This window comes from Typopeltis vanoorti, chromosome 21 (genome assembly GCF_054136105.1).
Source record: "Typopeltis vanoorti isolate ZY-2024b chromosome 21, IOZ_Tvanoo_1.0, whole genome shotgun sequence".
Classification (NCBI taxonomy): Eukaryota; Metazoa; Arthropoda; class Arachnida; order Uropygi; family Thelyphonidae; genus Typopeltis; species Typopeltis vanoorti.
In genome coordinates this window covers 27,653,768-27,671,880 of record NC_143569.1, presented here as the reverse complement: position 1 = coordinate 27,671,880, position 18,113 = coordinate 27,653,768, and the positions used below count along the sequence as shown (strand labels likewise).

Sequence of the window (18,113 nt, the reverse complement as noted above, 5' to 3'; positions counted from 1 at the left end):
TAATACGCACTTCGTTCCATCCTTAGAAAAATGTTGCATATATCAAGTATTTTGTCTCAATTTTTTTATTTTGCTAGATAGGCGAAGCAAAAATGCTTTTCGTATTCCCCATTATCTGTAGAGGACAATGTAAGGGTGTTATTGAGCTATGAGCTCTGATCATGACAGAAGGGGTAATAGCAATAGCCGAGCCTCAGAACTTCATTGGTTACAGCATTACCATCCATTACCCTCCCTGGGTATCCATTTTAGTGGCCTCGTACGACGACATGCATTGGCTGGTATGTAAGTAAAGCCCTCTCTAAAACGGATTAAGACGGATCCCCCGGACCACTCCTCACAAGTAGGCGAAAGACCGTCGAACTCAGTGACAGCCCCGCACCACTGAGCAGACCCTCTCATATTCCAGGGAAAAGCATCCACCGACAAGTTCCCTCAAGGGCCACTCTCCCTAGAGACTCAAAATGCTCTCTCTCAGGGCAAATCCCCCGAAATCTAAGCACCCCCCCACCTCACAGGGAGAAAAATTCCTGAAGAAACCTAAGAGAGCGAAACTCTGACCCCATTTTAGTCGCCTCGTATGACATGCATGGGCTAAACAGCGCTACTTTTATCCCGGCCACCACACGGGAATACTTCGACTCATAACAACAGCAACGTTACTAACCTAAAGGGTGAAGCAAATGAGAAAAGCATTTGCTTCACCCTTTGCCTCACCAGATAGCACGGAATATGAAAAATATTCCCCGCTATCTGGTGAGGAAACTGTGAGTGGGAAAAATTTATGAGCCTGTTGCTCGTCCTGAGTGGGCTTGAAGATTAGTCCTCAGAATTGAAGTTTAAGATGGCTTTTGGTCTTTTATGTTTGAAGTAATCTGTTGCGTCGTAATTTGCAGCTAGTTGAATCAGTTTGTTTTAAGAAGAACTTCGTTGCTATAGTCTGCATGAAGGTGTAAATATAGGGGACATTTGTGTCCCGATGAAGAAGGACAGTTTGTACGAACCATGGTGCGTTTAGGATCATTCTGAGGCATTTATTATGCACATGTTATAAGCTGAAAATATTAGTATTAGCGGTATGACTCCAAGCTGGAGAAGCGTAGGTGAGTATAGGATGAATCATCAATTTATATATAAGTAGTTTGATTCTGGTGTTCAGCTTACTGTTCCTGTTAATTAGAGAATAGGGCTGGGCTATGGTTTTTGATGTCTTTAGACAGAGTCTTGATATAGGAGCTGAAAGTCATCTTTCTATCCAGTAGTACGCCAAGATATTTGATCTCAGTTAGCCATGGGATTTTTGTGCTAAATAGGAGGATGTCTCCTTCAGGAAGGATTGATCTTCTGGAGAATAGTACTGCTACGCTCTTCTAAGGATTCACTTGGAGTCGCCATTTGGCGAAGTATTGTTCGAATAGCTGTAGATTTTCTCGCAGTTTCTTAATGGCTAGGTGCGGCTTCATAGATCTGGCTAATGTTGCTGTATCATCCGCGTATAGGGCTTTGATAGATGACAATGGGTTGTGCGGGATATCACACGTGTATATGGAAAACAGAATTGGTGCCAGTAAGGATCCTTGAGGGACTCCAGGCAAGATGCGCTTTTGTGCTGATACTGTACCGTTTATCTTAATTTGCATGCGCCTATCATAAAGGTATGATTTAATTAGATGAATCATTCCCATTGGTATTCCAGTTGATATCAGTTTGTATAGCAAACCATAATGCCAAACCTTCTCGAATGCACTGGCTATATCAAGGAAAACAGCCCCAGTGCATGGACATATTCCACTAATCTTTATATCTGTAGCGTGGTGCTGTGAAATTGATGGAACCCAAATTGCTCCTCAGGAAGAATGTTTAGCTTGTGTACTGATTCTTGGAGTCTGGTAAGAATACCTTTCTCGGCAATTTTGCCGAGATTTGAAATGAGGCTGATTAGTCTGTGACTTCGTGAATCTTTTCTAGACTTAAGGATTGGCATTATGTCCGCCAGCTTCCAGTAGGAAGGGAAATGTTTGTAGTGAAGGACGGAATTTATTATGTTTGTCAGATGTACAATAGCTGTGCGAGGTAGTAGTTTTATCACCTTGCTGGTGATGCCGTCAGGTCCAGCGCCTTTTTGTTCTTTAACTTCTTGATTATATCATATATTTTATTTCTGGAGCGTTGACTGGAGAGCGTGACTGAAGAATTAAGTGAACATCTGATCTGACTCATTTAGACCATACCCGCTTTTCACAGTCCTTATAAGGACTGGCTTAAAGGGGAGAAGCAAGAATGCTTTTCATCTTCCCCGTTATCTGTAGAGGACAGTGTAATGATAAGGTGTTATTGAGCTATTAAAGCTCTGATCATGGCAGGAGGGTAACAGCAATAGCCGAGCCTCAGTTAGAACTTCATTGGCTACAGCGATGCCATCCATTGCCCTCCAAGTGTATCTCATCTTACGGTCGATTACCATTCGACCTTCATCATCTGACCTGATGTCAACGCCCGCTTTTCATGTACAGAAAATAAATATATATTTAATCAGATATGTAACTATAATTTGGTGTAGAAAGTTTTAAAGAAATTTTATAAAATTTTATTTTTCAATGCAACTGGGTATTAAAATATTATTCTTATCTTTTAACTTACTAATATGTGTTAGACTGTAATTAATATTTTATTTCAAGTTAGATCCCTAAAAAGATATTTCTGTCATCCCAATGTAACATTATATAAAATTGCAATGAGTGAATTGGGCAGAGAAACAATTCCAGGTGTCGACAACAGTCCGCGTGATTAATCAAACGCTCGATAAACATCCCCGAGAGAGAGTATTAAAGGAGAAGAGGAAAATAGTTTCCTCTCTTGAACCATACAAGGTTTTACACATTCACAGACCATTATCTTCTTACGATGTGTCCATAACGTCCTACAATAATAATTTTCTTTAGAGAACTGATTGATCGCGACGGTTTCATCGATCTGTTCCGACGATTTTCACCGCTAATGGTCTTAGGTATTCTTCTGCGCGGAACATTTGAAGAGCAAGCGATGTTTATGGCCATCCATTATCTCGCGAGTTAACTCTGTCACATGCAGCTTCTATTACAATTATAGATATGCCCATTAAGCCTGAGTCGATAAGCACAAGCCACTATCGGAAATGATATGTTAATTATCGGTAAACCTCACCCGCTACGTTTTGCCGATATCCTTATGGTTAATTTTTTTTTCGTCCCTTTTAATGCCTTCATCAAGTTCAACCGAACTGTTGGCGGATGGGTTTTAAAAGTGACATATTTTGGTTTGTATTTTGCACCTGCGTATAATGGGTTTCATTGAACTGTTTTTAAGTGAAGTAGATGAAGTTTCCGATTTTTTTTGGGGTGCTGTTTTGAATTGCTCAAAGCGTACTTGTCAATACTGACCGGAACGTCGAGTTACAAAAACGGAAGTTTTGTAATTTCGTTTATGGTAGTCAAGGAATAAATATGGACAGTGATTTTTATGCACGTGCAGAAACTAACGGCGTATGTTTTCTATTGTTGTGGATGGTTTTAATCGAGTTTTGGCTTCTCTGAAATAAGTAGATATTCCAATAAAATCATTAATGTGAGCTTCCTAAAAGAAGCTGTTTGATGTTTTATGTTAATTATTATTATTTTTTTTGAATTTTCATTGATCTGTTTGGAATAGGGTGGTAACAGGCAACTAAGACATTAAATGCTATTTGTCAAGATGGTTTTTTGTTTTTGTGTGTGGAAGTAAGAAAAACAAACTTACTTCATTGATTGGTTGCACTGTAATTGAAACCCAATAAAATATCCTATCACTGATAAAGACTTAGGGGTGCCAAGATCCGGTTCGAATCTCGTCAACGATGTGATCAACTTTATAATGGTTTTTGAAGCTGAATTCAAGTCATCTGTTCTCATGAGGTGGCATAATTAGCACCTTTAAGATCTGATTAAACGCATTAGTCTGTCCGGACCAGATTATCTCAATATATAATTTCGACACAATTTGCGTTTTGTGTACTTATAAATGGTCTGATTCAAATTGATCCTTAAAGCTAATTCGCATAAATAATGTTTTAGCCACATAGTCCTAGTTTATTCTGGTGTACTGCAAACTAAGAAAACGAAATCTTGATAGGATATGATCACAAATATTTCCAACTTTGTGGCGCGTACAAAGTTGGGAATATTTGTGCTCATTGTGTTGCTGGAAGTCATGACCTTTCGAATTGTAATAATTCTTAAGCGCTGGAGGAGCATCGTAATCAAGAATGTGCAGGTACTCCTCTCCATTAATGACAGTATCGTGAAAACCAGTGGACCCAATTCCATACCAAAAGGAAAAAAAAAAAAAAAAAAACCCGCACCCCAACTAGAATTCTACATCAGTAAGTTATTAGGACAACGCTATATTGCTCGTAGCGTTCGCAGACTTGTTCGAATTTCCTATTCTACGATAACAGACTAGCAAGATTTGTAGATCCAAATTACCAAGTCATTCGTTCAGTAAAAATTCTTTTTCTTTCATTACTAAACACGAATTCTTATTGTCTCCGAAGTGGTTGTTCTCTGCTCCGCGTGTTAGTTGAAAGTGAACGCCGTCTTCACCTATACATCATGTCGGTCTAATACTGGGATTTCTACTTGTTTTCGCTTAGCATCCGTAAACGGACCAATAAACTTTTTCTAAGCTTTCCGTCGATTGCTGGAATGTCAAGTATTTTTTTTCCTTCTTTTCCCCGAAACTCCGATTTTAATCTCCTATCTGAAGAAAATCTACAGCAGAGCTCGCAATAATTAAGATAATAATACGCAATGTTAGAAACAACAAGATGGCGGCAATTTTCTGCCGTACTCTCCTCCCCGGATATATAGTAAAATCATTGATAGCCTTAAGTCAGCTATCAGCGATAGGATAATGATGGAGATTGGATGCCTACGTTTCACATTGAGTTGTTTGTACTAAAATGGCTGACTCCGTATAGGAAATAAACAGCGTTAACGGATTTTTTATAAGAAATATCAAATTTTTTTTAAAAAAAAGTCTAAATTTTATTATAATTAATAAAATAATCATTTGGACTGTTTGAATAATCGGTTGTAATAATTAAAAAAAAAAAGTATATATATATATATATATATATATATATTGAATGATCCCCTTTGAATTGTAATTAACATTTGTGAAGCATATTAAATAGTATATAATCTTCTAGACGCCATGATAAATTCATTTTAATCAATTACTTTTCTTTTATTACTTTCATTTTAATCAATTACATTACTTTTTTTTTAATAAGCAGATTTCCCAATCAAATTGGTATTAGTGATATGCATATAAGTTCAATGAAGCTGTAATATTAGCGACAGGAAGAAGAATGTGCCAAACAGAATTATTGAAAACGTTCCGCCCCTTATAGTATCATTTTTTCTTCGAATTTTAACTATGGTTATGAAATCAATGTTATAATTGTATAATAATGGCCCGTCATTTGTATTCGTAGTTTGCTTGATACTCGAATTTGGTTAGTGTTCAGTTATCTTCTTCGGCTTAAATTTTGTGATAAATTTCGTCGCCCTGACTGGGTTATTTTTGTTAACTTGGTGATTCTGTACCAGTGGAGAGGATTTTTTTTAAAAAAGGCAGAACAGAATACTCAGATTTATCCGCACGAAGAACGATATCGTAAATACAAACGAAACACCACTGAATCAACTTCAACTAAGAAGTTTCAAATTTTTAAGAGGAACATGAATCGCATAAGTTAAAAAAAAAGCTTTCCTTAGGAAGTACAACTATAGTTTCCGGATATCTGATTACTTCTTGTTACCCTCCAGGAGACTTAACCCCAAACTTTATTATGTTATTTGTGTAGCTTTATCAAACGAAGCGATGAAAGCCAATAAGCTTTATACAGTTGAAAACCTTCAATTGCCGCTGGAAATGAGGTCTGTGACGAATCCTCTGGCAAAAAAAAAAGTTTCTGCCATTCTTTGTGAAACAATACAATTCACAGAAAGATTTGTGACATAGTAGAATATGCAGAAACAAAACGTATTAATAAAAAGCATTCGCGTGTTTTTTTTTTCGACTGCGAAAATATTAAAACAAACAAAAGAAAGGTATGTTTCATAAAAAAAGAAGAAGAAAAAACTCTGCCTAACTACTTCATCGATTTATCACCGAGTGAACTCAATATAAAATACATTTTATATTGAGTTCTCCATTCGTTATTTTATTTAATACTTTTATAGTGAGTTTCACAAAACAGTGAAGTGCTTGTTAAATTCGTTTTGTCAGCACGTAAATTATTTCGAGAGTGAAAAAATATGGTAGTTATTTTCTCCACAAAAAATGTGTCTATAGTCTTCATTTTTTGTTTCAATCAGACCATTTTCTGGAGGAAAAATGGCAAAAACAAATCAACATTACATATTGCAATAACTCCATCTGTGTGGATGAAGTTTACTATTGGAGTTCCCATTAAAATTTGCATTCGATTCAATTGGGCCGCTTATTGGGCAAAGTTATCAAAATAAACAATATATCGTAAGAAAACGAAACTTCGTATTATTAACATGCTATAACTTTTGAAACAGGGGTCTGTTTTTACAAAGGTAGTACCCACTTCTCGATTCTTTGAATGCCATAAATTTATCATACACATCATAATGGTCCTGAATAAAACAGCGATACTATCGATGAAAAAAAAATTCAACCATTGTATAAATAACAATCAGAACGGTTCTAGGTTCATGACTGATCAAGAAAACATTTTTATATTACCATTCCGATTTTATTAACATATATAATCGATATAATTCCGTACATAATTTAATCGCACGTTGTAACACCATTGTTTATGGACAAAGCAGGATATCCGGTTTATTTGAATCCCTCTTTCATACAGTAGTACGATTATACCTTTCAGTGGCAACACAGCACAATTAGGAGGCAGGCCCTTCTATATTCGAGCAGTATAGCGGTTGTGTTGACCGGCCTATAGATAGCACACGGAACTGAACCAGATGGTATCTCATCAGTAAATTGCTGGTCGTCTCTCAAATAATCTTTCTACCTCATGATCTGGCAGAATACAAGGGAGGGAGTCTGATTATAGCGACACGAAGGGAAAAGGATACGAGCCTTTCATCATTGCACGCTCTTTCTGTGTAATTAACTCTAACATTACCAACCATGGAACGTAGCATTAATAATAGTTATAATAAGAATGCGGGAATAAGGGCATCTCTCAAAGGATAGAACAAAGAAATCGTGTAAAAATTATTTTAAAAAAGTACTACACATTCATACTCGGGCTGGCGCTCTACTTCTGCATTATATACTTTCTATAGCTACATTAACGGGTGCGTCCTCACTGAAATGACACACACACACACACACACACACACACACACACACACACACACACACACACACACACACACACACACACACACAGAGAGAGAGAGAGAGAGAGAGAACACTCTGGTGTTAAAGGTTTTGAGACTTCTCATTTCTAGGTTTAATTGTTGTAATCATGTGACACAAGTGCACGATTACGAAAGCAACTTTTTATAATGGCCTGTGAGTTTCATTTAATTGAAATTGACACACTGGTGTGTGTGTGAAGGTGATTTAATGTTCGTTTGCCTGCGGTTACATCTGAAATTAAGCTTTCCTTTTAAAAAGATAAAAATATTCCTAACATTATTTGAAACGTTTTTCAAAGATTGTTTTTAATAGAACTGATGATATACTTTTACTCCCAGAAGTATTTTGATACTCCTGGAAGTATGAAATGCAATGCTACTTATTTTGAAAATAAAATTTATATTAAAATTGCTTTTTTTAATATTTAGTTTTGTTTTATATACTTAGTCTTTTACTTATACTCTTAAAGTAAGAAAGAATGAAATTAAACACAATTCTTAGCTGGTCGAGAAAGTATGTTTGAAGGTTAAGTGTTCATGTCAATCAAACACCATTACGTTCAGACCTAGTCTAAATTGAATGTTATGATGACACATGTTTTTTATGCTTGTTATTTCAATTTTGACATGAAATATATATAAAACAGGCAGATTAATTAATGTATTTTAATATACTACAGAATAAAATAAAAAATATCTCTAAAATTACTGGATCTAGAAAGATTTCTTAAAATTTAACAATACACCATATTAATTTTTATATATAAAAAATAGAAATTAAGATGGTTTAGAATTTTCAGAGAGTTTACAGTAACATAATATTACTGTATAACACGTGATTAAAAATTTAACAACACACCACATTACTTTTATATGAAAAATAGAAATTAAGATGGTTTAGAATATTAATTTTATATGAAAAATAGACATTTAAAATTTAACAACACACCACATTAATTTTATATGAAAAATAGAAATTAAGATGGTTTAGAATATTAATTTTATATGAAAAATAGACATTTAAAATTTAACAACACACCACATTAATTTTATATGAAAAATAGAAATTAAGATGGTTTAGAATATTAATTTTATATGAAAAATAGAAATTTAAAATTTAACAACACACCACATTAATTTTATATGAAAAATAATAAATTAAGATGGTTTAGAATATCGAGGGAGTTTACAGTAACAATCAAATTACTTTGTTTCTGTGCACAATCAAAACAATTTTTTCAGCTATATTTAAAAGATCTCTTTGTAATCTAATCCTTACTCCACTTGTATATCACAGCTCCTATTGTAATATAGGTTTTGAACATTAATGTCTCTATAAATGTTGTATTAAAATCTATTTTATGTACATGTTCAGGTCAAGTTAACAATCCACATATTAATGTTCCAGGGTATAAAATTTACGCACCGAACTATTTTTAGGCCATGTTCGTAATCACAGACAAGTCATTTAATATACTATACAGTGGATATTTTCGTTCGCATCAAGCTAAGTGTATTAAAAATTCAACCAATTCGTATATTTCCCTTGGATAGCGTTGTCATTTATTAAAAATCCCAAATTCACTTAACAGAATATCACTCGCTTTACTACTTCTTAATACATGTACACTTAGAGAAGATGCCCAAGTATTTAATTACAGTTGTGTGCAATAATTCTAGAAATCTTACATTATCCTTTTAATTCTGGGAATCCAAAAGAACGTTATTCAGAGTTTGTCTAAATATACTCATTTAATTAATGCTGTTCATCTCTTACCTCTTTGTAACAAGGGAACTGAGTGAATTTATCGAGAAAGTCTGAAGAGGTTGAAATGCTTGTATTTTCTGAAGAGAGATGAAAACTACAATATTCACATGTACTTATTGATCTAAAACTGCCAAAATAAAAATAAAAAATGTAAAACTTGCCTGTCGCCTTCTTCCATCGTATCAAAGGATGAGGATATCCGTCAGCTTGACAATCGAAGGTCACAGACTCGCCAACAACAACTGCAATATCCACCGGCTCTAATTTCCATCTGGGAGGCACTAAAATATTGCCAGAGAAAACAAAACACTTTGCTGAAATGTATTAAATTATTCAAATGTTTGAAATATTATTCAGAAATCCACACACACAAATATTCTTCGCAGATAAATTACGTGGTGTAAGGTTTATGTACGCGATCTATGATTGTTATTTCATCTTCAACTACTCTCATCCTGGAACTCTATTTCACTTACCATTCACTAGCATCGTAGCGGTAAAGTTGGTGAAGCCTGCGGCATTCTCAGCCAGACAGGTGTAGTTCCCATTGTGTTTTCTTCCCACACTGTTAAATATAAGCGAGGAGCCAATATCTCCAAGTGAAGACTCGTCAATTTGTAGCATCTCTTTGCTTAGGGGCATACCGTCCTTCCACCATCGAATTGTTATAGGAGGATCTCCCATAAGAACGCTGCACGTGGCGATCACTCGCATCCCTTCAGCCAGTTGAGGAGGAAAAAAGAACGGGTTGATGACGGGCTTCTCTGAAACCAGTAAGAATTAGATTTAAGAGAGAGGGGAAAAAAATAGAATGTCTACAAACAAACAATAGAACACAAAACAAAACGTGAGGATTATATTGCCAGCGTACGCCCGCAAATACACATGCAAGCAATTGAAGCTGTCAGAAAGTCCTACACGTACTTTCTTGCCTCAGCTTGTTTTTGTTGATCTTTTATTCCGCTTTTCTGTAGCTATTGTTAGAATTCAATATCAGACTTTACTCAAATGCAGTTTTATGTAAATTCCAGAAAGTGACAGATATTTTAGGTGCGCATCCCGATAGTAAGGTTTACGATTATTCGTACAGCAGAATTTATTTTTACGAATGTTGATGAAATTTGGTATTCAGATTTGAAAAAAAAAAAAGTAAAAGAATTTATTTAAGAAAAATATAAATATTGCGATTTCATTCTGACATGCTGGAAGATCGATTTTATAAGTACATTTATAACTTTAAACAAAAAATGGCTCCAGAGTCAGTTGTTGTGACATTGGAAGCGCTTGTTGATTGAAACTATGAGCAGATTTTATCAATTCAATCGACAATAACAATCGATATCAGTTACGTTGTGTTATAAATAGATTTGGTTATTAGTGGAACCAAGGGTTCAGAAAAACATTTTGAATTCTTTTTCTGGGTGATTTTCATAATAACTTGGAAAGCCAAACACTGATCAAAGCGTTTAAATATAATTTATAGAAAAATAATTAACAAAAATTTAAAAATAGGGTAATTTTTACCTAAAAATCTATATAACCGATAGAAATCATACAAAGATAAAAATAGTGCAGGATTTCCTATTATTTTGAGTTGTGAGCATAATATCGTTTTAGTCTTCCCCCTAGAATTAATATCACATTTTTACTACACACATGGTCTGAAATTACGGCTTTTAATATCGAGAACTTAAGTTTTTGAAGTTATTTAATATGTCTTATAACTTCAAGGATTGCAAGAAAAACTAACATGGCTAACAGAGTGTATCCTGATAGAAATTGTAGTGTGAGAAGGAAGCTCACTGCAGAGCATTTTTATGGCTTCTTCACAAAACGTATTAGCGCTAATTTCTTCAGTATAGGAAAATAGATGTCTTCATAGATGTTTTGAGTTTCCCCTTGACTGTATTATAACATAGAAAATAAATCCTCTCTTAGATTACAGAAGAATTAATCGTCTCCTAGTTCAACCAGTAAATGATTTATACCGAAATATTTTGTATAATCAGCACTTTAATAATCCTAATCTCCTATCACCTTCTACACGTGATATAGGAGATTGGGATTAGGATTGGATGGATGGTCAAATGCATTGAATTGAACGAATATAGTTATATACGGTAGTTAATTGAACGTTCACAAAATATTGGGCAGGGATTTTGTCACCGTCGAAGAGTGTGTGAAAAAGGGAGAGATAAAAGGTGTATCTGGTGTATAATAAACGTCAAGGAGATGGCTGCTGTTCGTCATCTGTTCTAGCAGAAGAATCCTTAAATTGGCTTATGCTTCACATCGAATTCGTCTTTTCAAGAATGCCATCACTGAATAATATCAAGTGTAGAAATTCATGACAAATACTAGCGGTTCCAATTGTGAAGACGGCGTCAGAAATATTTCTTTAGCGTTAATCTTGAATGTTATCCCAGCTTACATACTTAGTAATGATAACGGTGACACCTTGCAAACTCACGAATACTTTAGTCACGGTTTATGTATGCCTGTATTTGTTTATGTATGTATACATCACTAAGGGATGCTTCGGATTTTATTTCCCCGTTCAAGATATGTAGGAAATATCAATCATAAACCACCAAAACGAATTAGTGTACCAAATCGTGCTTTCAAAAAATACTAACAATAATTATAATTATAGTTTTGTGCAGGGGTTCATCTGTTATTCTTGGAATAGTTCTCCTTTTGTGTTATTCTATCTATGCTGAATAGATATTTCTAATAGTTGTGCATCATTGCAACAGTTATCTGTATTACGACAATCAACTGAAGCCAAACAATTCAAGAAAAAAAGTGCGTTGATTAAATGAAGATAGACAAACGGATATGCAGTTATCTTTTAACAATGGCTTTTATTCCAACAATAATTCATACCTTTAGGTTATTAATTGAATTGAAAAGCGAATTCTTCTGTTCTTTGTTCTTTTATGAACGGTGCCGACTGCTTATCTTCACAGCCAATGAGACACACCAAATGGGGAAAAAAAAAAAAAAATTCGGTGAACAACGTGCTCATCCCATACACACAAAGTCTGATTGCATGCTGCACAAAATGGCACACCTGAGATAATGTAAAAATCTAGAATCTCACGTTTTGCGCGTGTGATTGCCACTACAGAATGTCCCTCCCGCATGTATACTCCAGAAGTACTCTGGAAGAAGCGTGATCAATCGTCCGGTGAGGCCGGCGAGTGAAGTTTGATATCGACTGTTAATGGCCCGTCAATCATCCATCTGCCGGTTACCATGACAACTGCAGCCATCGCGATAACATGTCCAAGCGGTGCGAAAACCGCAAAATGATGCTTGCAAATTTGGGTAATCAGATAACGTGTGGGAGCAGCGCCATCTGCTGGACTGACTGTCAGTACATTTAAAGAGAAAAATATACTAGTTAAGAATAACTTTTTTTTTTTCGCTTTAAAGTTCACAAATTAAACACGCAAGCAAAAAAACTATCGCAACTTACTTGTTACCTTGACGTTTACTTCGCGTCTGGCAGTTTCCTTTTGTTTGTTGGAAGCGATGCACACGTAAGTACCTTCTTCTGTTTCCCTGGTAACGTCGGTGATTACAATAGTTCCATTTGGAAACACTTGTTGTCTTTCATTAAATGGCAGCTCACGCCCCTCTTTGGAAAAAAAAAATGAAAATAAAAAGGAAATACATAAAAAGGCAAATATTTTAATGAAAACAGTAGGGATAACTCGATTTTTCGTTAGCGTTCTGTAAACGTCTTCAGGAAAGCGTGTACAAAACACCTTCCAAGTTAATAAAATATCTTCGTCCTACCCGAATACAACGACCATCAAAGTAAAAAGAAACAACTGTCAATTTTTTTTTTTTTTTACAAATTCCAGGAAACCATGGAAACGCACGCGAAATGAAAACTATTTTACAAGGCAACAATGCAAAATTAAGTTTGCACGCAACTTGCGTTTCATAATTAAACTAAATATAAGTTTTTTCCTTCTGCTTGTTTCGAATGTCTCATTATTAAGCAAACATACATTTTCTATAAATCTTAGTAATTAAAATTAATTGTTTTACACAAAAAAAACATCTTTTTTGTTGCGTTTTTGCAATTCCATTTATTTTAAATAATAGTATTAATATATCAACAACATTTATAACAAAAGGACATGTACATTTTTAGTCACAAAAACGATTCGTACTTGAAATAATAATTTATTCTTTGTGTGTGTGTGTGTGTGTGTGTGTGTGTGTGTGTGTGTGTGTGTGTGTGTGTGTGTGTGTGCACACTTTAATAAATAAATATATATTACTCTTTATAATATTAGTGATACATCTCCATGTGAGGTGGTTTGATGTGAGTGTGTGTAAACAGAAGTTGTTAAAAAAACATTCGACTTGCATACACCATGATAAAAGATATTAGGAACCCTAGTAAAAATAGATCAAAGGACTACGCACGCGCGCCGGAGTTTGTCTCATAACCAATTCATGAAAAAAATATAACTGAACGAAATAAAGCAGATGTCATCTTCTCGAAGAGGTGGATTAATCTAGAAATGTATTGAGATGCAACTTAGAAAGTTACTAATCACAATTTTGTTGACAACTTAGCCTCTATACCGATAAAGTCACCAATGTTAATATCCCTGCTAATTTAATAACGGTATAAGATGAAAACTTTGTTGATAAATCTATACATTGTTAACGCACTCACAGTAGATAGGACATGCAGGTGAATTTCGACATACTCCGCAACTTCTTTTATAATTTAGACTTGCTTCCCAGACGCACATCTACCAAAAATTATTGCCTTTCACATTCAAGCATGCTTATAAATATGTAAAAGTCAATATTGTAATGGTAGAAGCATAAAAATCGAGATACTGCGAATAATATGGGTAAACACGTCGGCCTTCATGCACACCGCAAAGACATAATACAGAAGTTACTTCAGGCACTTAGCCTTCCAAATAAATAAGTCTTTAAAAAGATGCAATTTAACGCTGTGGTAATATTTTTGTTGGTGGGTGGGGGGGGGGGGGATTGGTAATCACCAGAATATTTTATGTATAGGTGTTCTACAATCAGATCAAAGAGCTCAACTTAACGGACTTTTTTTCACATTTCACGTTCATTACATTGGTCTTAGAAATTAAACACAGTTAGCTGGATGTGTAACATTCCTCCAGTGGATTAGCGATGGTTACGACAGAAGTATTAACTGAGACTGTCCATTGCAATATATACGAGATATATTCAATGTTAACAAACACACCCACCCAAATTGAACAATGTGCATCGCGTGCTGAAATATCGTATGTCCGGAACATCATTTAACTATCCATAATGCATTCTGTTGCTATAGAAACATGAAGAGGTATTGTTATATTAACATGTCCGAACAAATGAAACTTTAGTTACCTCTCTCTCACACAAGTTTAAGCATTATAGATGGTTAGACAATAACTAATACAGCTGTTAATTCTTGAATACTCGATGACTGTTTATTAATACGTTGTTCCTCACTGCTTAATTTAAAACTAAAAGTAATTATAAGAATGGAATGCAATTTAAGAACAGTAATACCTGATTAATATTAATACGTGTATATTTCACTTAGTATATCACTTGATCAGTACTGTCGCGAAGGATCAATTGCCTCAGGTGTCTTGCGGATTATGTAACTTTATGCTTATTTGTTTTGCATGTAACGAAACAAATCGCTAGCGATTCATATTTTGCTTTATTCTTTTCTTCAGGACACACAACATCCTTGCGACGAACCAGAGCTGATTATGTTTTGGCAGGTTAATTCAAAGTAGTTGATTCGTCAGCAGACCATGAATGCTTTTGATTGCTTAAAGTTAATCTTCACTTCGTATTGTTTAGCAAAATATTGCCTTTCCTCAGAACCAAAGCATTTGTGAAGTAGACTGCAGCGCTGTATATTTTGCGAATACGAAAGTAGAAAATTAGCAGGTACAAACTAAAATGCAAGATAGCGCTAAAGAGACTTTAAATGATCTGCTGTAAATATTAAACAACTTAAAATATCTTTGTCTCTTGACTAGAAATTGGGGGGGGGGTATGATTATGTCGTTATAATTATAGAATTTAGTGTATAATAAGAATGAGAAAGGAACTTAGTTTTGTTACTTCGATTATTTTTTTTAATTAAAGCTAGCTATAGATTCATTGAATTTCTATTTAATTTTATTCAGACGTACAAACACATTCCCTGCTAGGGAAATGTAGATGTGCTCGCGCTTCAGCTATCACGTTTTCTGTTGATTGTTGTACATCATCATGCAACCATTTCCGCTAGCATAAATCTGCATAAATGTAGTTTCGCCAAACATTTATTATTTTGACTTATTTATCGCATTTCCAAATAATAGGAAAACTGCAAGCATGCAGTGAAAGAGACTAAGAGATGATCCCAAATACGAGAAAACGCAAGAATAAAAAAATATACATATACAAACTGTAAAGAAAAATAGATTTCCTGAATGCAGGTGAGAAAGTAGGGAAAAACAGCTGCTAGTTCCATCAATGATTCAAAGTGGGTTTAAAGCAAACACTTCCTTGTAACGTCATTTTATTTTGATATTTGTACCCCGATGTTTTTTTTTTTTTCATACATACATACAGTCATTCCCCTTTACGTTTTTCCTTTCTACATTGAGAGAATTCACAGTTGCATTTGTAACGCGTTTATTCTTTTATATTTTGACAATTACATCAAGTTAGTAGCTAGTTAATCAATACATTTCTTTTATTATTATAATTACTTTTTGTTCGATCTAATTAATTAACCGCGTGTGTATGTAATTCACGATACGGATTAACTGTGCATGCAGCTATGTTTTGTTTTGCTACTTTCAATTCCCAACAGGAGATAACTAAACATTTTAATGTCCAAGTACCAGATAAAGAGAAAAAAAAAGACTGATATAAAGTTGTTTGTGCGTGGGAGAAAGATGGGATGGAGAAGACCAAGAGAATAAAGGAGAAAGGAGAGAGAAGAAAAAAAAGGAAAAATCATTTTTAATTCTCCGTATAACTTTTGCATTTGCATATTTCTTTAATCAAAGATCAAGTAATTCATTCCAAGCATTTATTGATTTATCTCCTTGGATACCAACCGAAAACCCTTCGTATGAAGGTGCATTTTTATTTTTTTTTTATTTTTTTAGATTATTCTTTTACAGCGTCTGCGGATTGTTAATGAGATAGATGTAATACATACGGCAAACTGCATTTAATTCCTAGGTAAGATACAAGTTTGTTTGTTATTAATATTTAAGTTTTTACTGAGACATTTCGTAATAAACTAGAAGATATTAAATTTGATAATTTTAATCAATTTCCTCTTGCTTGCTCAATATTTAATATGCGACTTAATCACAATGAAACCGTGTATTAGCAGGGCTCTAGAGAAAACAATTACTGTCCTATCTGACTATACAGAATGGGAAAATGTAATGGTATTATTCGCCGAGGAATAATCATTGGGACTTTTTCTCATCCGAGTACAGAAACGAATATGTTTTCCATGTATTTAATTCAATATGGGATAAATATTCATTATTTTATGGCCATTCCTTTTTTAATAACACACTTTATTATTCCTAAATTGCTTTTAGCAAAACGAATGCAATATCGATTATCTTAATTCCAGCAAGGAATTAACTGGATATATATATATAGATCTCACATAAGCCAAAAACTAGGTTCGATAAGAAAAACAATAAGGATTAAATGAATTTTGATGGTTTTACGTCATAGTCGGGGAGAACAAAAACTTCAATGGTTTTGAATTAATGTTACGACTTGTTACTATAAGAGAATATCGTTGATGTTCAGTATAATATAAATTGTTTCTTTTGCTTAATAAATATAGTGACATTCATATAAATCTTTATAATACATTAATTTTTTTATATTTTTCTAAAGTAATTTTTAGATTCTTTCATTAAATTTCATACACCAAATAATATATACAATATTCCATCTATACTAATGGGGGGTTACTGACAAAGAATATTCAGTCAATATGTTCAGTCAAGATGATAGTCATCCAATACCCTTGGAGGGTAATGGATGGCAATGCTGTAGCCAATGAAGTTCTAACTGAGGCTCGGCTATTGCCGTTACCCTCCTGCCATGATCAGAGCTTTATTAGCTCAATAACACCTTATCCCTACACTGTCCTCTACAGATAACGGGGAAGATGAAAAGCATTCTTGCTTCGCCTCTTTAAGCCAGTCCTTATTATAAGGACTATAAGGACAAAGAATATTCAGAGTGGCGGTGGAAAATGGGAGAAGAAGTGAAAGTCCTTTTTAGGACTTCCAGGGTAACAAATGGCAATGCTGTAGCCAATGAAGTTTTAATTGAGGCTCGGCTATTGCCGTTACCCAGCCATGACTAGAGCTTTTTAGCTCAATAACACTCCATCCACACAGATTTACTTCATTCAGATGACGGGATAAAGAGTCAAGGACTCAGTCCATCGCCCAGTTCTTATAAGAACAAAGAATAATCAGTGATCAATCGACCGTGAGATGCGGTGATTGATTCATTCAATCCAATACCCTTGGAGGGTAAGGGATGGCAATGCTGTAGCCAATGAAGTTCTAACTGAGGCTCGGCTATTGCTATTACCCTCCTGTCATGATCAGAGCTTTAATTGCTCAATAACACCTTATCCCTACAGTCCTCTACAGATAACGGGGAAGATGAAAGCATTCTTGCTTCGCCCCTTTAAGCCAGTCCTTATAAGGACAAAGAATATTCATCGACCATGAAATGCGGTGATTAATACCCTTGGAGGGTAATGGATGGCAATGCTGTACCAATGAAGTTTAACTGAGGCTTGGCTGTTGCTGTGACCCCCTGGGGCGCAGAGATTC

At 34.7% G+C, this 18,113-nt stretch overlaps 1 protein-coding gene across 1 annotated transcript in view; it reads right to left on the bottom strand.

The window, feature by feature from the left end:
* The window catches only part of LOC150094686 (cell adhesion molecule Dscam1-like), a 314,713-nt gene that overhangs the window by 85,381 nt on the left and 211,219 nt on the right, over nt 1-18,113 (bottom strand). The window contains exons 8-10 of the mRNA XM_090411113.1: nt 12,692-12,853; nt 9,687-9,974; nt 9,372-9,491 (exon numbers count right to left, since the gene is read on the bottom strand). Of these exons, the coding sequence (XP_090267239.1) occupies nt 9,372-9,491; nt 9,687-9,974; nt 12,692-12,853 (570 nt within the window). The remainder of the gene's footprint in view (nt 1-9,371; nt 9,492-9,686; nt 9,975-12,691; nt 12,854-18,113) is intronic.